This window comes from Equus przewalskii, chromosome 2, assembly GCF_037783145.1.
Source record: "Equus przewalskii isolate Varuska chromosome 2, EquPr2, whole genome shotgun sequence".
Taxonomy (NCBI): domain Eukaryota; kingdom Metazoa; phylum Chordata; class Mammalia; order Perissodactyla; family Equidae; genus Equus; species Equus przewalskii.
This window is the reverse complement of record NC_091832.1, coordinates 17,382,969-17,404,677: the sequence shown is the minus strand read 5'-3', so window position 1 is coordinate 17,404,677 and position 21,709 is coordinate 17,382,969. Positions and strand designations below refer to the sequence as shown.

Here is a 21,709-nt window from a genome sequence, read left to right as displayed (position 1 = left end):
AAAGTTCCCCCGCCCCGGTCCTCTCCGAGATCTCTGGCAATCCCTAGTCCCACGGGGCGGGCAACGGCAGCTGGGGTCGCCCCGCCCTCTGGGATTCTCTCCGGGCCTCTCCCGGAGCCGTGAATGCTCAGCGTGGCCCCTCTGCTAACGGCACACAGAGAGTTTTGTCTGCTGCCCGGGCGGAGCTCCGGCGCTTCCCCTCCGGGTCGCCGAACCGGCCTTTGAAAGTTCCCCCCGCCCCGGTCCTCTCCGAGATCTCCGGCAATCCCTAGTCCCACGGGGCGGGCAACGGCAGCTGGGGGTCGCCCCGCCCTCTGGGCTTCTCTCCGGGCCTCTGCCGGGAGCCCTGAATGCTGGGCGTGGCCCCTCTGCTAATGGCAGACAGAGAGTTTTGTCTGCTGCCTGGCGGAGCTCCGGCGCTTCCCCTCCGGGTCGCCGAACCGGCCTTTGAAAGTTCCCCCAGCCCCGGTCCTCTCCGAGATCTCCGGCAATCCCTAGTCCCACGGGGCGGGCAACGGCAGCTGGGAGACCTCCCTGCCCTCCGTGTCTCTCTCTGGGACCCTCCGGGCGCCCCGAGCACCAGGCTGGGTCTCCCCGCCAATGGCGGGGAGAGACTCTCCCCGCGGGCTCAGGTGTGCAACTCCAAAGTTTCCCTCTGCGTTTAGGAGTAATTGCGGGGGGTTTAGGTAGGGTTCTGGTCACCTGTTTCCACCGTCGCTCCTCTGTTGTGTTCTCGCTCCTGCCCTAGATGTGTGTGGATCCTCTGGGGGCGTCCGTTGGAAGAAAGCCGCTTGCGGGTACTAGGCTGCCCGTCGGGGTCGGAGAGTTTTCACCTATTTCCACATCCTCCCGGAGGAAAGTCCATCCGCCTTCCGATGTATAGTCGCGTGGGTGTCTCAGACGTCCTGAGATGCTGTCTGGATATCCTTTGTCAAGCGATAAGTGTCCAAATAATTGTAGACTCGAAGGGCGAGAGACAAAGAGGACTACTCACGGCGCCATCTTGGCAGTTAACATTCTTATGTACCTTTCTGCTTAGGGTTTTTTAAAGTTTTATGCAGTGATTTTGGATTTGACAATTTCTTTATGATTGTTAATATTCTTCTAGTGGATTATACCTTTTGTTTAGTGTGTTTTGCCTTGAATTCTGCTTTGTCAGATATTGACATTACTTATCTTCTTTCTGTTAGTTAGCATTTGCCTGGTATATTTTTGTCTTTTGCAAGCTGAATATGGTTGGCCTTTTTTTAACCTAATCTTGGAGTCTCTAAGACTCGAAGGGGAATTTAGCCCATTCACATTTACTGTGGTAATTGATATGTTTGATTTGATTCCTGATCTCTTATTTTATGCATTCTGTTTAATCCCCCACTCCTTATTATTTGGAAGTTCTAAATGAATTCTTATTTCTTTCCTTTTCCCCTCTGTTATTATTTTGAAATTCTACCTCTTACTTTTTTTGTTTTTAAGATTGGCATCTGAGCTCACATCTGTTGCCAATCTTCTTTTCTTTTCTTTCTCCCCAAAGCCCCCAGTACATAGTTGTATATTCTAGTTGTAGGTCCTTCTGGTTGTGGCATGTGGGACACTGCCTCAGCATGGCCTGATGAGGGCGCTAGGTCCGTGCCCAGGATCCAAATTGGTGAAACCCTGGGCCACTGAAGCAGAGCGTGCAAACTCAACCACTCGGCCACAGGGCTGGTCCCCAATTTTCTCATTCTTAAAGCATCCCCTTTTCCACACAGGAAAGAAACTTTATGACTGTGCTGAGTGTGGCAAGAGCGTTAGTCGGAGCACGGATCTTCGCTATCATCAGAGAATTCACACTGGAGAGAAACCTTTCGTATGTGATACATGTGGCAGAGGCTTCAGTTATAACACAAATGTCCGCGTTCATCAGAGGGTTCATAGAGGAGAGAAACCTTTTAAGTGTGAGGAGTGTGGCAAGGGCTTCCATCAGAGCTCCAATCTTCACAACCATCAGAGAGTCCACACTGGAGAGAAAGTGTACAAATGTGTTAAGTGTGGTAAGGGCTTCAGTCAGAGCGTAGATCTCCACGTGCATCACAAAGTCCACACAAGAGAAACTGTTTAAGTATGAAACTCTTAAAGCACAAACTTCCATGCTTATCAGAGTCCACACAGGAGAGAATCCTTCAAGAGTGAGGAGCGTGGTAAGGACTTCAGTCACAGCTCTGATCTTCACATTCTCCAGAGAGTCAAACTGGGGAGAAGCTCTACAAATGTGATGTGCGTGAAAGGGCTTCTTCAGTCAGAGCGTAGATCTTCGAGTTTGTCAAAGAATTCACAGGAGAAACACCATTTTTATGTGATAAATGTAGTAAGGGCTTTGGAAGGAGGCTCACCTTGAGTTCCTCAATAAATCCACGCAGGAGAGAAATGTTACAGATGTGCTGAGTGTGGTAAAGGTTTGATTTGGAACACAGATCTTCTCTATCAGAGAGTCTGCACCGGAGAAAACCATTAAATGCGATGCTGTGATAAGGGCTTCAGTTGCAGCACAAACCTTCATGTTCGTTAGAGAGTCCACACAGGGTGGAAACGCTGTGCATGCGGGAAGTGAGCTCAGGTCTTCACATCCATCAGATTTCACCTGGGAGGAAACCTGAGTGTGGAGAGTGTGGTAAGATCTGCTGCTGGAGTGCACATCTCCCTCTTTACCAGAGAGGCCATTTCTCCCACAGTTCTGGGAGCTCCATGAGAGCACAGCTATGCACACTTTGCTCACCTGTGTCCTGAGCTCCTGGTGCAGTGCCTGGTGCGAGGAGCCACTCAGTAAATATCTGTTGAATGAGAAGCCACGTGGGAGAGAGCTCCTGTTTGTGTGATATGTGTGGTGAGGGCTTCAAGGTCCACACATGGAAACCTTTTATTTTTTAAAGTGGCTTTTTTTAAAGATTGGCACTTGAGCTAACAACTGTGGCCAATCTTTTTTTTTTTTTCCTGCTTTTTCTCCCCCAATCCCCCCAGTACATAGTTGCATATTTTAGTTGTGGGTCCTTCTAGTTGTGGCATGTGGGACACCGCCTCAGCATGGTTTGATGAGTGGTGCCATGTCCACACCCAGGATCTGAACCGGCGAAACCCTGGGCCGCCAAAACAGAGCGCGTGAACTTAACCACTCAGCCACGCGGCCGGCCCCCAGTCAAACCTTTTTAAAACATATGTTGTGTGGTAAAGATTTCAGTCAGATCACAGGTTTCATCATGAGTTAATCCCTACAGGAGAGAAATCCTGTTAACTTGGTGAATATACTAATGGACTTTATCAGAGATATATTATTAAATCAGTGTAGTAAATTTAAAAATACATATCTTCAACATAAGAATCCAGAACCCCAGAACTGTCAATTATAAAAATAGTCAAAACTCATATGTTAAAACACATATCTGATTATTATTCAGGAAAAACATCCTATGATTACCCTAAATGGAATTATGTGTCAGGATTCGGACTGACCACCTCCACATAAGATCGACTCCACTAGAATCTGGGTAGCAGTAGCTATTCTTTTGTTTTATATTTCATCTCAAAGAGGCATGTGTTAGACATAACCCATGAGTTATCCAGGACCAGTGACTAACAAGGTCTTCCTCTGGGGAAGATGCCCCTTACCTGGCAAAGTGCCCTTCTAGGCTATGAGCCTGCTGGCCCTAAATGAGTGTCTCCCTGTCGATCATGTCACCAAACTGCTGGATGTCTTGCACCATGCGTTGTAGAAATCACCAGGTAAGGCATCTGCAGGGTAGAGGAGATCACTAAAGAAAGGGGCTGGGTCAGGGTTTATGGAAGGCAGTTAGAGGAGAGGAAAGCAGTTCTGAAAGGGTAGGGAATGGTTAGAAGGAAAAGGAAAAGAACAGTGCCTGGGAGGTGGGTTTTGGGATGGTGGGGTGGAAAGCCCAGAGGCTTCTTCAAAGTCTCCAGCAGGTGTTTTGACCCCGAGTACAGTCCAGGGAGAGATCTGTGCTGGCGAGAGAGTGACCTGTAGTGGGTAAAGATGGGCCCCATTAGCATCAGGGCCAGTTGGGACCAGGAGCAGAGGAGCTGCTGTGAAGGGCTTTGGCAGGCAGCTCCATGCCCCATCGTTTTCCCAGGTGGGCCACGTCAGGTGGGACCATTATCCCTCCAATGGAAGGAGGGATCATATATGAAGGCAATAATAAGGTTGACCCCTTTCAGGAGGCACAGATTAATCAGAGACAGAGCCTGGGGGCCTGGCTGTGAAGAGGGAAGACCTGAACTAGTGGAGGTTAGGAAGAGGTCAGTAACCAAGTTTCATACTCAATCTGGGTAGAGAAGAGAGGTTTGTCAACATTTCCACCAAATCCTTCACCTAAGAGCAACGTGTTCTCTGTGCCCCCTGAGCAGCCATTTCAGAGGAAAGGATATCCAGGACTAGAAAGACTTTCAGGCTCTTTAAGAGGGCTGCCAGTTGCGCTGTCCAGGGCCCATTGGCCTAACGTGGGAAAGGAGGTTGGTATCCTCAAGGACTATAACGGCAACTGGCACGCGTGGGGCACTCAAATATTGGTCAATGAAGGTATTAATAAAATTCTCACAACACCTCTGAGGTTTTATATTAGTTTCTTTTCTCTCTTCCTCTCTGTTTTCCCTCTCTATCTCTTCCCTTTTATTTTTTCTTTCTGTTTTTAGATTTTAAAAAAATATTTTAAGTATACAGTATTTCAGACATAAAGAAAAGTTCAGAAAATAACTATTTTCTCACTTCTGAGATTAAGTAGATGTTAAAACTTTTGACATATTAGCTTCAGATCTTTTGTTAGGGGAAAAAAACCAAACACACATACAACTAAAGCCTCATGCCCTATCTTTTCTCTGAACTCTGCTCAGAGGTAACCATGCCTAAGTTACTGTGTATTCCTCCTGTTATGTGTTTTTTTCTTATGACCTGTATGTCCATGGTATTCTAAATTTTTATATAGATTATATCATATTGTATATTATCTTTTTACCAATTTGCTTTATTCACTGAACATTACATTTTTGAGATTTTTTTATGCTGATATTTTAGAACTAATTGATGGATTTTGATTTCTGTCATATTCTAAGCTATCAGATATATATTCTTTTAATAGAGTATTTGTATATCCCTGTTCCAAGAACAGACTTTTGACTATTACAGCTTTATAGAAATTGTCTTGGCTATTCAAAGCCCTTTATTCTTTCATATAAATTGTAGGATCAACATGTCAAAATCCTTGAAAAAGTCTGTTGGATTGGGATTTGGCCGGGGGGATGTTTTTTACCTTTTTCTCTCCTTTCATTCTTTCCATTGGATTATGTTCTCTTTATTCTCTCTTTATTTTCCTCTACAAGGTTAGTGGTCAATTTTTATCTCTTTTTGTTTTATGTTAACAAGCATAACTTAAGGTCCGTATTATGCCCTCCTTAACACAGTAGAGAACACTAACTCTTCTTTTCCTTCTCCCATGGTACATGTTATGTTGTATATGGTTTTAATTTCACTGTGTTTTTAACAACAACAACAAAAATTTGTCACTGTTATTACTATTGTAAATAGCCAGTGCAAGTTAGGATTAACATACACATTTGCCAATTTCTTGCAACTGGTTCTTGCCTTTCCTCCTTCCTTCTGAGTTCCATTTCCCAGCCTCGCAGATTAGGGGCAGATTGTATAGTAGTTACAAGCACCAGCTTTGCAGCCAGACTGCTAGGGTTTGCTATCTGGCTCTGTTGCTCTCTGGCTGTGAGTGGATCACTTAATTTCTTTGTGCCTCAGTTTCTCCATCTGAAAAATAAAAATGATAATATTATTTACTTCGTGGGGTTGGTGTTAGGATCAAACGAATTAATACATGTAGGATGATTAAAATAGTGTCTGGCACATACTAAGCCTTATAGAAGAGTTTCTTATATAAATGAAATGAATCCCTCAGTAGTTTTTATGCAAGTGAGTCTGAGGGTAGTAACTTCTTGATTTCTCCCTTACTCTTGAATTATAGCATAGCTGGGTATAGAGTCGAGATTGATGTTTATTTTTACTCAGCAGTTCCTTAGCCTCTAGTGCTGCTATTGAAAAGTCTGTTATTCGCCTAATTTCTGTTCCCTTTGAGACACTCTGTCTTTTCTCTCTGGTTGCTTTTAAGATGGCCTCTTTATCTTTAAAGAGGTTTTGCAAAATCCTGAAAAGCAGAAAAATGTTCTGCCATTTTACTAAATGTATGTAGATGTAGGTTTACTTATATTTTTCCTAATGAGGACACATTGTGCTTCTACAGTGCTATAAATTTTTTATTCTTTATTATATACTTCTACTTCTTTTAGGTTTATCATTTTTTTTCTAGCTTCTTGAGTTACATGGTTAGAGCTTATTTATTTTTAGCCTTTTTTGTTTTCTAATAAGTGCATTTCAGTGAATTTAGTTTCCCCTGAATACTTTGGCAGCATCCTTTCCAGAAGACAGTTTGGTGATATATATCAAAAAACCTTTAAAATGTCTATGCTATTTGACTCAGAAATTTCTGAAAAAACTGGAAAACAACACAAATGTTATCAATAAAGGACTGGTTTAATAAACTACATCCACACAGTGGAACGGTTCATAGCTGAAATAAAAAGTAACAAAATTTTCTTATGGAAATGGAAGTATCTCCAAGATAAATTATAAGATGAAAAATGCAAGGTGAAGAACACTGTGTGTATGCATGTATATAGAAATATATATTGTATAAAAATATACACTTTCTGTAGGAAGAGGAATGAGAATATTCATATTTGCTTATATTTGCGTAATGTCACACTGGAAGGATAAACAAGGGACTAATAAAATGGTTGTCTGGGGGAGCAGGGGTGGGAGTGAGGCTTTTCTGTACTTTTTCATTTTGTATTTTTAAATATAGTTTTAATGTGAGCATACTACCTATTCATTTTTAAATGATGCTGAATGAGAGCCAATGGCTCTTTAGCATTTATTGATATTATAATATTGGGCTTTCTATTAATTATGTGATTATTTTTCATAAAATATTTTATATGTAATTTTTGCATCTATAAGTTTTTTTTTTCCCTGGCACTACTTTAATCAGAATTTGGTATTATGGCTATGCAGTCTCCAAAATGGGGTAATTCACCTTAGATAACCTAGGAAAAAGAAGAGCAAAATAAAAACTCAAAGCAAGCAGAAGGAAATAATATAGATAAGAGTAGAAAATCAATGAAACCAAAAGCTGATTCTTAAAAAAAAATCAATAAAGTTGATAAATGTCTAGCCAGACTGACCCAGAAAAAAAGAGGGAAGACACATTACTGACATAAAGAATGAAAGAGGAGACATCATTCCTTGCCCTACAAACATTAAAAGTATAATAAGGAAATACTATGAACATCTCCGTGCATGTATACGCACCAACTTGAATGAAATGGGTCAATTTCTTGAAAGACACAAATTACCAAAACTCGTTTGAGGAGAAATAAGATGAACAGTTCTTTACCTATTAGAGAAATCTGATTCATGGCTTCCAAAAAAGAAAACTAGCTCCAGATGATTTCACTGGTGACTTTTACTAAACGTTTAAGGAAGACATGACAACTCTTCACAATTTACTCTGGAAAATAGAGGCAGTACTTTCTAGCTCATTTTATAAAGCCAGCAGTACCTTCATATCAAAACTAGACAGAGTACAAGAAAACTACAAACCAATATCCCCCATGAACGTAGATGCAAAAATTCCTCAGCAGAATATTTGCAAATCAAATTCAGCAGTATATAAAAAGATAACACTTAACCAAATAGTGTTTATCCCAGGAATACAAGACTGGCTCAACACTTGAATATCAATGTAATTATTCACATTAACTGTTTTAACCAGAAAAATCACATGACCATATCAATAGGTGCAGAAAAAGCACTTGACAAAAATTTAACATCCATTCATAATAAAAATTCAGCAAACTAGGAATGGAAGGGAACTTTTTCAGATTGGTAAAGGTCATCTGCATAAAACTACAGCTAACATTATTAATGGTGAAAAATGGAATGCTCTCCTAAGATTGGAAACTAAGACAAGAATGTCTACTGTCTCTACTCCTATTGAGTATTGCTCTGGAAGTCTTAGCAAATGCAGTAAGGCTAGAGAAAAACAAAAGACATTCTGGTTGAAAAGGCAGAAGTAAAACTATTCACAGATGATATGATTGTCTATGTAGAAAATCCCAAGGAATCTATAAAAAGGACCTGGAACTAATAAGTTTATTCACAAGGTTGCAGGATACAAGATCAATATACAAAATCTATTGAATTTCTATACAGTAGCAATGAACAATTGGAAACTGAAATTTAAAAAACAGTACCATATGTAATAGCTCCAAAAGAGAAAGAGAAATAAATATAAGAAAATATGTGCAGCTTCTATATGCTAAAACTACAAAGTGCTAATGAAAAGATGAAAAAAGAACTAAAGAAATGAAGAGACATACCGTGTGCACAGATTGGAAGACTCAACATGGTTAAGATATCAGTTCTGCCCAACTTGACGTATAGAGTTAATGCATTCCAGACAAAAATTTATATAGAAAGGTAAAGGAACTAGACTAGCCAAGACAATTTTGAAAAAGAACAAAGTTGGAGGACTCATACCTGATTTTAAGACTTGCTATAAATCTACAGCAGTCAAGACAGTGTAATATGGGCAAAAGGATAACATAGAGAATAATGGAACAGAATAGAAAATTCAGAAATAGACTCATGCAAATATAATCAACTGATTTTTGAGGAAGGTGCAATAGCAATTCAGTAGAAAAGGACAGTCTTCAACAAATGATGCTAGAGCTGGACATCCAGAAGCAAAAATATGAACCTTGATCTACATTTTACACTGTATACAAAAATTAACTCAAAATGGATTGTAGCTAAACCACAGTGAGATACCACGTCACATCCACTAGCAGGGCAATAATCAAAAAGACAATAACAAGTGGTGGTGGTTGGAACTCTCATATATTACCGATGGAATTGTAAAGTGGTGCAACCACTTTGGAAAACATTTTGGCAGTTCCTCAAAAAGATAAAGAGTTACCAAAAGACCCAGTAATTCCACTCCTAAGTATACCCAAGAGAATGAGAACATATGTCCACATCAAAACTTGTACACAAGTGTTCGTAGCAGCAGCATCCATAATAGCTAAAAAGTTGAAACAACCAAAATGTCCATCAACTGATGAATGGATAAATAAAATATAGTATATCCATACAGTGGAATATTATTCAGCTATAAAATGAAATGAAATACTGCTACATGTTACATGGATGGACATTGAAAATATGCTAAGTGAAAGAAGTCAGTTACCAAAGACCACATACTGTGTGATTCCAATCATATGAAATGTTCAGAATAGGCAAATTTATAGAAACAAGGTAGATTAGTGGTTGCTTAGGGCTAAGGTTGGGAAGTGGAGAAGGTGCTTGATTGCTAATAAGTATGGAGTTTCTTTGGGGCAATGAAAATATTCTAAAATTAGATTGTGGTGATGGTTGCATAACTGAATATACTAAAAAACATTGAATTTACACATTAAGTGGGTGAATTGTAAGGTATGTGAATTATCTCTCTTTTTTTTTTTAAGATTTTATTTTCCTTTTTCTCCCAAAGCCCCCCAGGACATAGTTGTGTATTTTTAGTTGTGGGTCCTTCTACTTGTGGCATGTGGGATGCTGCCTCTCAGCATGGCTTGATGAGTGGTGCCATGTCCGCGCCCAGGGGTGGAACTGACAAAACCCTGGGCTGCCGAAGCAGAGCGTGCGAACTTCACCACTCAGCCACAGGGCCGGCCCCATGAATTATATCTTAATAAAGCTATTTTTTAAAAAATGAGTGACAGACCTAAATGTAGAGCATAAGATTATAAAACTCTTAGAAGAAAACAGGAGAAAAGCTTCATGACCTTTAGTGAAGCAGGGATCTTAGATATGATACCAACAGCACAATCCGTGAAAGAAAAAAATGTGATTTCATCAAAGTCAAAAACTTTTTTACTCTCTGAAGGACACTGCTAAGGGAATAAAAAGATAAATCACAGACTAGTAGAAAACATTTGTATGATACATAACAAAGGAATATATCTAGAATATATGTTTTAAAAACCTCTCAAAACTCAACAATAAGAAAATAAATGGGGGCTGGCCCCATGGCCGAGTGATTAAGTCTACACACCGCACTTCTGCGGCCCAGGGTTTTGCCCGTTTGGATCCTGGGTGCGGACATGGCACCACTCGTCAGACCACGCTGAGGTGATGTCCCATATGCCACAACCAGAAGGACCTACGACTAGAATGTACAATTATGTACTGGAGGCTTTGGGGAGAAAAATGAAAAGAAGATTGGAAACAGATGTTAGCTCACGTGCCAATCTTTAAAAAAAAAAAAAAAAAGAAAAGAAGCAACTCAATTTTTTTTAAAAAAAGGAACAGTATGAATGGACAGTTCACAAGAGAAGATAGATGGTGAATACACATCTGAAAAGATGCTCAACATCATTAGCCATTGGAGAAATGCAAATTAAAACCACAATTAGATATCATTACACACTGTATTAGTTATCTATTGCTCTGTAACAAATTACCCCAAAACTTAGTAGCTTAAGACAACATACATGGGCCGGCCTGGTGGCGCAGCGGTTAAGTTCTCACGTTCTGCTTCACCGGTCTGGGGTTCGCCAGTTCGGATCCCAAGTGCAGACAATGGCACCACTTGGCAAGCCATGCTGTGGCAGGCATCCCACATATAAAGTAGAGGAAGATGGGCATGGATGTTAGTTAAGGGCCAGTCTTCCTCAGCAAAAAAGAGGAGGATTGGCAACAGATGTTAGCTCAGGGCTAATCTTCCTCAAAAAAAGAGAAAAAAAAGACAACATACGTTTATTATCTCAGTTTCTGTGGGTCAAAGATCCAGGCACAGCTTAACTGGATCTTCTGCTTCAGAGTCTCTCACAAGGCTTCAATCAAGGTGTTGGCTGGGTCAGCAGTCTCAAATGAAGGCTCAACTGGGGAAGGATCCAATTCAAGCATGATTATTGGCAGGATTTGGTTACTTGAGGGCTGTTGGACTGTGGGCCTCAGTTCCTTGCGGGCTGTTGGCTGGAGACGGCCCTCAGTCCCTTGCTAGGTGGCTCTCTCCATCAGAGCAAGTTTGCAAGAGAGCTAGAAAGAGAAGACCAGCAAGATGAAAGTCACGGTTATTTGGAATCCAATCACAGAAGTAACACCTCGCCACTGTTGCCATAATCATTTGTCTTAAGAAAATGAAAGGGAAATTAATATTGTTAGTATTTCTTATTGTATTTGTTAGAAGCAAGTTATTAGATCCAGCCCAAACTCAAGAGGAGGGGGTTATCCAAGGGTGTGATTACCATGGGAGCCATGTCAGAAGCTTCCTACCTCACATCCTTTTTAGACAAGCTAAAAATTTAAAGTACTGACAATACCAAATGCTCACAAGGGTGCAAAGCAACAGGAACTGGCATACAGGTGTACCTCGGAGATATTGCGAGTTCAGTTCCAGACCACCACGATAAAGTCAATCACATGAATTTTTTTGGTTTCCCAATGAATATAAAAGTTATATTTACACTATACTGTGGTCTACCAAGTGTGTAATCTAACTGTATCTAAAAAGAACTGGACATACCTTAATTTAAAAATTTATTATTGTTAAAAAGTGCTAACCATCATTGGAGTCATAATCTTTCAGCTGGTGGAGGGTCTGCCTCCATGTAAATGGCTGCTGACTGATCGGGGTGGTGGTCACTGAAAGCTGAGGTGGCCGTGGCAATCTCTTAAAATAAGACAATGATGAAGTTTGCTGCATTGATTGACTCTTCCTTTCACAGGCAATTTCTCTGTAGCATGCGATGCTATTTGATGGCGTTTTACCCACAGTAGAATGTCTTTTAAAATTGGAGTCAATCCTCGCAAACCCTGCCACTGCTTTATCAACTAGGCTTATGTAATATTCTAAATTCTTTGTTGTCATTTCAACAATCTTCACAGCATCTTCACCAGGAGTAGTTTCCATCTCAAGAAACCACTTTGTTCACTCATCCATAAGAAGCAATACCTCATCTGTTAAAGTTTTATCATGAGACTGCATCAGTTCAGTCACATCTTCAGGCTCCACTTCTTGTTCTGGTTCTCTTGCTATTTCCACCGCATCGGCGGTTGCTTCCTCCATTGAAGTCTTGAACCCCTCACAATCTTCCATGTGGGCTGGGATCAATTTCCTCCAAACTCCTGTGAATGTTGGTATTTTGATCTCTTCCCATGAATCGTACATGTTCTTAATGCATCTCGAACAGTGAATCCTTTCCAGGAGGCTTTTAATTTACTTTGCCCACATCCATCAGAGGAATCCTCATCTATGGCAGCTATAGCCTGATAAAATATATTTCTTAAATAATAAAACTTGAAAGTCTAAATTACTCCTTGATCCATGGGCTGCAGAATGGATGTTGTGTTAGCAGGCATGAAAACATTAATCTCATTGTACATCTCCATCAGAGTTCTTGCATAACCAAGCGCTTTGTCAATGAGCAGTAATATTTTGAAAAGTAGGTCTCAACAGTGGGCTTAAAATATTCAGCTAACCATGTTGTAAACAGATGTACTGTCATCCAGGCTTTGCTGTTGCATTTATAGCGCACAGAGCAGATTTAGCATAATTCTTAAGGGCCCTAGGATTTTCAGAATGGTAAATAAGTATTGGCTTAAACTTCAAGTCACCAGCTGCATTAGCCGCTAACGAGAGAGTCAGCCTGTCCTTTGAAGCTTTGAAGCCAGGCACTGACTTCTCCTCTCTAGCTATGAAAGTCCTACATGGCGTCTTCTTCCAATAGAAGGCTGTTTCGTCTACACTGAAAATCTGTTGTTTACTGTAGCCGCCTTCACTAATTATCTGAGCTAGATCTTCTGGAGAACTTGCTGCAGCTTCTACATCAGCTCTTGCTGCTTCGCCTGGCACTTTTATGTTATAGACGTGGCATCCTTTCTTAAACCTCATGAACTGACCTCTGCTAGCTTCAGACTTTTCTTCTGCAGCTTCCTCCCCTCTCTCAGGCTTCAAAGAATTGAAGAGAGTGAAGGCCTTGCCCTGGATTAGGCTTTGGCTTAAGGGAACGTTGTGGCTGGCTTGATCCTCTATCCAGACCACTAACACTTTCTCCATATCAACAATAAGACTGTTTTGCTTTCTTTTCATTCATGTATTCACTGGAGAAGCACTTTAATTTCCTTCAAGAACTTTTCCTTTGCATTCACAACTTGGTTAACAGGTGCAAGAGGCCTAGCTCTCAGCTTCCGACATGCCTTCCTCACTAAGCTTAGTCATTTCTAGCTTTTGATTTAAAGTGAGAGACGTGCAACTCTTCCTTTCACTTAAACACTTAGAGGCCGTTGTAGGGTTATCAGTTGGCTTAATTTTAATATTCTTGTGTCTCAGGGAATAGGGAGGCCTGAGGAGAGGGAGAGAGACAGGAGAATAGCCAGTCAGTGGAGCAGTCAGAGCACACTCAACATTTATCAATTGTTTGCCATCTTATATAAGTGTGGTTTGTGGCATGCCAAAATAATTGCAATAGTAACATCAAAGACCACATAGGCAAGCTCTGGTGGCCTAGTGGCTAAGTTCAGTGCACTCTGCTTTGGCAGCATGGGTTCAGTTCTTGGGCACAGACCTACACCTCGTCTGTCAGTGGCCATGCTGTGGTGGCAGCTCATATACAAAAAGAGGAAGAGTGGCAACAGATGTTAGCTCAGGGTGAATCTTCCTTAGCAAAATAAAAGTAAAAAATAAAAAAAAGACCACTGATCACAGATCACCATAACAAATATAATAATAATAAAAAATTTGAAATACTGTGAGAATTACTAAAATGTGACACAGAGACACAGAAGTGTGCAGATGCTGTTGGAAAAATGGTGCCGATAGACTTCCTCGATGCAGGGTTGCCACAAACCTCCAATTTGTAAAAAACACAATACATATCTGTGGGGTGCAATAAAGCAAAGCACAATAAGGCGAGGTATGGCTGTACATTGCTGGTGGGATGCAAAATGTTACAGCCACTCTGGAAAACAGTTTTGAGGTTTCTTAAAAAGTTGAACATACACCATATCCCCCAGCAATCCTAATTCTAGATATTTATCCTAGAAAAATGAAAACTTATAGTCACACAAAAACCTGTACACCTGTACAGATGTATATAGCAGCATTATTCATAATCACCTGAAGTTGGTACCAACCCAAATGTTCTTCAGTGGGTAGATGGATAAACAAATTGTGGTACCCGCAAAGCGTGATACTACCCAGCAATAAAAGGGAATGAACTATTAGTGCACGCAACGACACAGACGAATCTCAAATGCATTATGCTAAGTGAAAGAACTCAGTCTCCGAAGGTTACATGCTGTTTGATTCCATTTATAGGACATTCTGGAAAAGGCAAAAATAAAGAAATAGAGAATGGACCAGTGGTTGCCGTGGTTGGGGGTGAGGGAGGGTCTGAATACAGATTAGCCAGGAACAGTGCATTTGACAATAAAAAGCACAAAGAGATGGTTCCTGAACCTGAAGAGGAAGAGATGGTGCCTGGACACTATGAAGAATCATGGGCACTGATTAGACAATAAACACATATATACCTCTTCTCTACCCATTCTAAATTTTCATTGATAGATTACTATGCCCCACATGGGCCCATGAAATTGTTAATGTGCTTCTAAATCAAACTGCTTATATAGACAGGGGCTCTGCAAAAAATATTTACCCAGATAGCCACCATCCTAGAGATGACCCTACTTGGCTGAAGCAGAGCACATCTGCTTGGGACCAGCGAGACACAAACTTAAATACCTAGGGAGCCCTTGAAGTGCAGAGACTTTGTATTAGGGAAAGATTTTATCATCTAGACTTTGGAGAAGTGAAATTTTTTTTTTTACAAAAGACAGATTGGAAAGGGATAGCGGAAGCAATAGTTAAATTTAAGAGAATAATAGCTACGTTTATTGCATGTTAACTACATACTAAGAGCAATTTGAAGTGCTTTGCCTATAATAATTAATTTACCCCTCCCAACAATCCTGAAAGGCAGGTACCATTATCATCCCCACTATACAGATGAGGAGACTGAAGCCCAGAGAGGTTATCAAGTAACACAGCCACTAAGGATTTGAGACCAGACCTTCTTGGCTCCAGAGCCATGTTCTTAATTCTTCTTCTATACTTCCTTTGTGGTTTGAGAACATGAAAGAGAAATTGGTCTTGTTAGTATTTCTTATGTTCCAGCCATTGTGCAAGTATGTTTTATAATCAAAACCAGTCATCATCTTTATTACAGCCCTATGTCATGCGAAAAGGTTGCTATTCCTGTCTTACTGAAGAAGAAAACTAAGGTACAGAGAGATTTCATACCATGTCCCACGTCATACTGTGAAAAGTGCTGTCAGAATTTGAACCCAGGCTTGTCTGAGAAAGTCCTTGTCTTCCCATTCTCAAATAGTAAATCTGAGGGGGTGGGTGGAGGGAAGCTTACTTGCCCTCATTGATTCTCACAGAAGACTGTGAGAATCAGGAAATCTTCAAGTCAAAGAATTTTAGGAACTTTTACAGAAAGATTTCTTGCCAGCAAGTCTAGGAAGAGGTGACAGTCAAATAACTTGGAGTACAGCTATATTATGACTCTTCGAGGGGAGCATTCTAGGAACACAGAACAAGATCTTTCTCCTCTAGTAGATGGGAAGGAGAACTTGCAGAAGCAAAAACTATGCAGTTAATCTTCAAGGAGCTGATTCTAAGAACCGAGAAAATCAAGAATATCCACTTTGAAAAACAGAAATCTGCCCATTTGGGGTCTTGTGTAAAAGCCTATGTGAGTGAGGACTAAAATTCATTCTCCAGAGAGCAAAGATTACTTTGGGACCCAGAAAAAATGTTGAAGGAAAAGTAAAATGGGGAGAGGGGACCCTCTCCCAGAGAACATTACTCAGAGAAGCTCCAAGGTCAACTGTTGCCCAACCATATAGAGCAAGGCTCTCCCTTACCTGAGGGCTAAGCCACCTCATCCAACTCTGTGTATGTAGGTATAAAAACATTCATAACTGGAAATCACAATTTGTCAAGAATAGGCACCAAAGAGCTCACCCAGAAAAGAAGTCCTAAATTGGTAATAACTATGCAAAAATCCTTTATAATAGCTCAAATTTAGAAGGATATAAAATAACTTGGAGAAGAGAATTCATATATACATACATGAATAACTCAGATATAGCTGGACCCCTAAGACATAACTTCAAATTCAGACATTCCGCAAAGGAGAGAAATGCTACAAATGTTCGAATGTGGAAGAGCTTCAACGGGAGTATGGGTCTTTGAGTTCATCAGACAACCCACACAGGAGCTGCCATCTATGTGCAGGATGTGTTAAGAACTACAGCAGAATTCCTCTTGGAGTTCACACAGTCGAAGGGCCTTACAAATGTGATGAGTGGATTATGGGTATCAGCCAGTACAAAACTATTTGCCATCATTAGAGTGTCTGTACAGGAGAGAAACCCTATAAATGAGGTGAGGGAGGTGGGAGTTGTAGAGTGGCAGATCTTTGAGTTCATCAGAGTCAACCGTGTCAGACAGAAACCATATCTATGTGCTAAGCGTGGTAAAGGCTTCACCACCGCTCCACTCTCCTCCATTCGGGAGAGGAAGTGTATCAGTGTGGTGAGTATGGTAAGCATTTTTCTCAGAGTGCAAAACTTAGCCCTCATGAGCGAGTCCACAGGCAAGAGAGACCCTATAAATGTGAAGAGTGCAGTAAGAGCTCTTCTCAGGCTTCAAAACACCCCATTCAGCAGAGAATCCACACAAGAGAAAATTGCTATTAAGGAGCATCATATGGACTTGAGTCAGAAAGGAAATGTTCACCTTGAGTAGAACCTACACAGAAGAGAAATCTTATATAATCAATGTGATCATAAGGATGTCAAAACTGCAAGTTACAGACATGCAGAAGAGACACTACTATAAATGTGACAATTAAATGTGGGGGAGAAAAGTTTACCCAGAACCTTAAAACCCATAACAAAATTACACTAGGACATAAATTATAATGATAGCTTCAATGAAATTTAAGTAAAAATATTATCTGTCAAGTGTTCCAATGTCGCGAGATATAGAAGGAATTACCTTAAGGTCCTGTTTGTAAAGAGTGAAAACAAGGAGTTGAAAGAATGATCTCTGTGGGACATCCTGGGCCCCTAATGAGACTGGAAGAACCTCCTCGAAAGCTGGGCTCACACCAGGACTCATCCAGCAGTACGGCGTTCTGCCAAGAATGTAAGTGATCTGGAGGTAGGTCCAGGATGCTACTTTTGCTGGGTAGTGATGTCCTATGCATTGCATAAAATCTTGTCTTGAGATGTGTGAAAGTTTCCACTTTAACATCTCTTACATGAGTATTTTTATTTCTCAAAGTATTTATTTTTATTTATTTTCTTTCTCAAAGGTGATATTATCGCATATCACCTAGATCAGAATTACTCAAGGTGAGTACTAGAGTGTAAATAATACCTTAGTGTTTAATGCACAATAACTTCGCTGTACATAATTATCTGGGGGGACTTGTAAAAACGCAGATTCCTGGACCTCATCCCATGTCTACTATTAGTCTGTAGGTGTGAAGAGCAAGGATTCGTAACAGCGCCTCCTCCCCTTGCTCTATGGGATGTGTGCATAAGGTTAAGAAAAAGAAACTAAATCTCAGATGCCGCATTTGCTAGTGTGCTGAATCCACCGGATACAGACATTTTTGCCAATAAATTGACTGAAGTAGGAAATAAAATTCAGGAGACTTGAAAATGCTCATCAACCAGCCTGAGGAAATATTAACAACAGCTATCAGACATCACCCATGGTGAGATAAGCGATGACTGCAAATGGAAACTGATGGGGACAAGCAGGCGCAACTCGGCTTTTAACTGAGGTTATTTCTAAAGCGTCAAACAGCCTTGAACATGGTTTGGTGTGGGAGTACGGTCATGCGTTGCTTAATGATGGGGACACATTCTGACAAATGAGTTGTTGGGTGATTTCGTTCCTGTGCAGACATCACAGAGTGCACTTACACAAACCTGGATGGTATAGCCTACCACACACCTAGGCTGTGTGGTACCAATCTTGAGGGGCCACCGTCATATGTGTGGTCCGTCATTGACCAAAACGTCCTTATGTGGCGCATGACTGTGTACAACTTGATAAGGGGAGTCTGGTGTGAGTCTATCATATATGAAAAATAAAAAACTGACTGAGAAACTCCTGTATTAGAATAGGATAACGGTTAAATGATCCTTAGTGGAACCATGATTAAATTAGAAACATCAGCATAAATTTGACCTGTCACTGAAATAATCTGTGCCGTCTCTGGCATCAGCCTATTTACTGCAAATAGTCATTGGAATGGCATAAACATGCAATTTATACTCTAATTCAAATCTGGATTAGTGCTTCCCAAATGTGGCTGGGCATGGGCATCAGCTCTACAGCTTGTTAAAAATATAGGTATCTTGGGTTCCACCCCTGGAGGCTCTGATTCAGCACTTCCCTGAGGCGGCCTGACTAAGCATCTAAGGTCCAGGTTTGGGAAGTGCTGCTTTACCCTCCTTTTCTAAATGGAACCTGGACTTCCTAGGGGCTGGCTAGTTCAGAATCTTGGTCATAGCAATTAAGATGGGGCCTGGAACATCCTGTTAAAGTACCAATGCTCACAGAGTTTCCTGGGGTAGTAATTAAGGGAAGTAAAGACATCAGACAAGAAGGCTTCCACTGGTGAGGATGGTCAGGCAATGACAAGGTTGTTAAAGCAATCTCTGATCACTCTGCCTCAGGGCGGACGACTATGTTTCACTACTGTTTATAGAATATAAAAATAATTGTGCACTTGTCAGCAATTCCTCTCTGAAAAATGTTTCTGGTACTGGAACATTTTGCTCTATAAGCAAGAAGCTATTGGTCCTGTGATAAGGGGATTTTTTGACACGGTACCATAGGAACGAGCGAACGAGTAGGCTCCAGCACCCACCCCCAGCTTTTCTATGGGAACCTGAAGATGGGCTCTGATACTTTTTCAAAGACATTCAAAGGAGTTTAATAAGGAGCAGGTATCTGCTCCTGAAAACAGGCTGAGGAGGGGCAAAGAGACCAGAAAAACTGAGCAGTTGTCAAGGGCAGGGCAACTGTGGTGTCCATCGTGTTTTGATGACACTTTAAGACAGTTAACACCTTGGTTTTCCTGAAACCAGCAAACAACTAAGGGTGAGGTCCCTTCTGGAGACAAGCCACGGTCAAAGCAGCCTGCTCACCAAGCGCTTTGCCAGCACGCTTGTCTGGGACTAAGGGTGGGAAATTTGGGGGTGGGGATAGAGCGAATCACTATTTTGGAGGATCCATTGCATCCTGACAACTAAGCCTTTATTTTAAGAATCTGCTATTACACAACTAATTTGATCAGTCCATAGGGTGGGTTATGGAAGATAAGGATGAACCATTCACCTTACCCTCTGATTCTTCCAGCTAACCTGGGCCGTCTGGAACACCAAGGCACGCTTGGCAAATTCACCCATAAGCAGCTCAGGCAACTGCTTTATCAAGCCTTTCTCCCAACTTAAAATTTCCTGTTAACTAGGAAATAGTTATTTTTGTTGTTTTTAAAATCTTGGTTTGCATTAAACGTTGTCAGATTAATGCCTTAGCTCTAGAGTGACTGTCAGGTTCACCCAGGGAGTACCTCTCTCCTCTCCCACTGTCCCTAGCCCCGAGTCTTGGAACTGTTGCCCGCAAGGGTCTAAGGTGGTCATCTTGACTTTTCATCTATTTCTCATCTGCCCTTCGCCTGCATCCTGATCCTTAGAATTGGAAATGAGTAACATCTCTCAGGCCAGGTCTGTCCTGCCCCAAAATAGTCTCTAAGGATATAGCTCCTGGTAATCCTTGATCACCTCCTTATGCTTAGTTCCTTCACCGTCTAGAATTCTGATTCCAAGTTCTTTCACTCAAACATCAAGGACGACCATGGCTTATTTCAAAAACTCTCAGCAGAGGCAACAATAAATAAGCATTGAATAAGTTCTTTCTTTAATAGATTAGGCAGAGGAAAAAGGTACACAGACGGTAGCTTTGGTGGTACCAGGTAGATGGCGCTCTCTCCCAGCCTCTCAGATCTCCCTCTCCAACCATTCTAAATATAATTTTTAGCACCTCTCTACATTTGGGAGGCAGAGCCAGGCTCTGCTTAATTTAATCATATTGTCCTAGTTAAATGAATTTCAGCCCTTAAAATGAATTTGTGTAATCCTGATATTCATTTAATTCCAAATATTTGTTAACCTTTCAGCCATAAAGTCCTTGGAGCCCCTTTATTCACTTGCTCTTAAAATTTCCAGAGCTTCATTTACCCATTCAAATTGACTTAAATTCAGCCATGAATTGTCCTTGACAGTCTAATTGGATGGATATATTTAGTGAATGTTCCCACACTGGAAGCCATTCACTCAATTAAGAAGTGAGCGCCCATCCCGGGCCAGACAATCACCTCCGGCCCGCTCATTCCTCCTCCGTGCGCCCCGCGGCGTGCACTGCGAGTTAGCCAAGGATGGCCAGTACTACGTATGCCACTCAAAGTGTTCTGGCAATCTCCCTCCCCACTTCTTTGCTGCTTCCAGAAGCTTCAGACCACTGCTGGGCCAGCCATCTGGGAACCTTCACTAGCCAGACCCGCTGCCTCTGTTGGATTCCTTCCAAGCTGAGTCGTGTGCTCTGGGTCTAGGGTCTGCAGCCTCCAGAGGCCACAGGCACCTGAGCTGAGGGGGCAGAGGTGGGTGAGTTAGGGACCAAGTGGAAAGCAGGCCACCCAAACCAGCCTCTGGGACCCAGGAACGTAGCAAGAAAGCGTAAATACATGCTGACCTCAGAAATGTTAAAAGAGCCTTCTCACAGCGTTTACTGACCTAAGTTTCTAAGACATAGCATCTCCTTCAGTCTCACTTCCTTTTGTGGAGAGGCCTTCCCTGACCACCTTGTCTGTCCCCACCCCTCCTCCCTGCTTTACTTTTCTCCAGAGCACCAGTCATCGTGAAACAGACTAGATACTTTATATTTTTGTGTACTTATTATCGTAAGTTTTCCCCGCTAGACTGTCAGCGCCATGAGGATAGGGTTTGCGAGCGTTACTCACTGCTGTAGGAATTTAGTAGTTTTACTTCTTTTTTTTGTTTTTGAGGGAACAAAAGGTCTTATTTATTTGGTTTGTTCGCTGGGAAAAAATCACGTGGAGGGGAGAGGTGGGGGACTGGGCGGGGCTTCCGCCCCTCTCCGCCCCTCTCCGCCTCCACTCTCTCCCGGGTACCCGCTGGCTGCCGTAAAGACAAGAGGAAAACGCCTTGGCACAAAATAAGAGGCTCGGTGGCCCTTGGCTTGGGGATACGTCCTTCCGCTGGGTTGGGCCGCCGCCCGCCCTACCATCCCGGCCCCAGTGCCGAGAGAGTCGCTGAGCCCCCGGGTGTTTGCCCTCGACCCCAACTGTTGGCAGAGGCATCCAGGCCCCCGAGGTTAGCGGGTTCCAGGGTTCTATTTCGGTGTAGACCGCAGGCGTTTGCAGCTAACTTGCAGGCAGG

The 21,709-nt window shown here is 41.8% G+C and overlaps 1 protein-coding gene across 9 annotated transcripts in view; it reads left to right on the top strand.

The window, feature by feature from the left end:
- Window positions 1-21,709, top strand: part of LOC103552557 (zinc finger protein 239-like) — a 53,783-nt gene that overhangs the window by 17,807 nt on the left and 14,267 nt on the right. For 5 of the 9 annotated variants that reach the window (XM_070610214.1, XM_070610213.1, XM_070610217.1 and 2 more), the window contains one exon: window positions 1,746-7,041. The exons of 2 other annotated variants lie outside the window; for them this stretch is intronic. In XM_070610214.1, coding sequence (XP_070466315.1) covers window positions 1,746-2,095 — 350 coding nt within the window. In that variant the 3' untranslated portion in view covers window positions 2,096-7,041. Of the gene's footprint in view, window positions 1-1,745; window positions 7,042-21,709 lie in introns of those variants that run through there. 2 more of the 9 variants (XM_070610215.1, XM_070610216.1) reach the window with 1 other exon arrangement.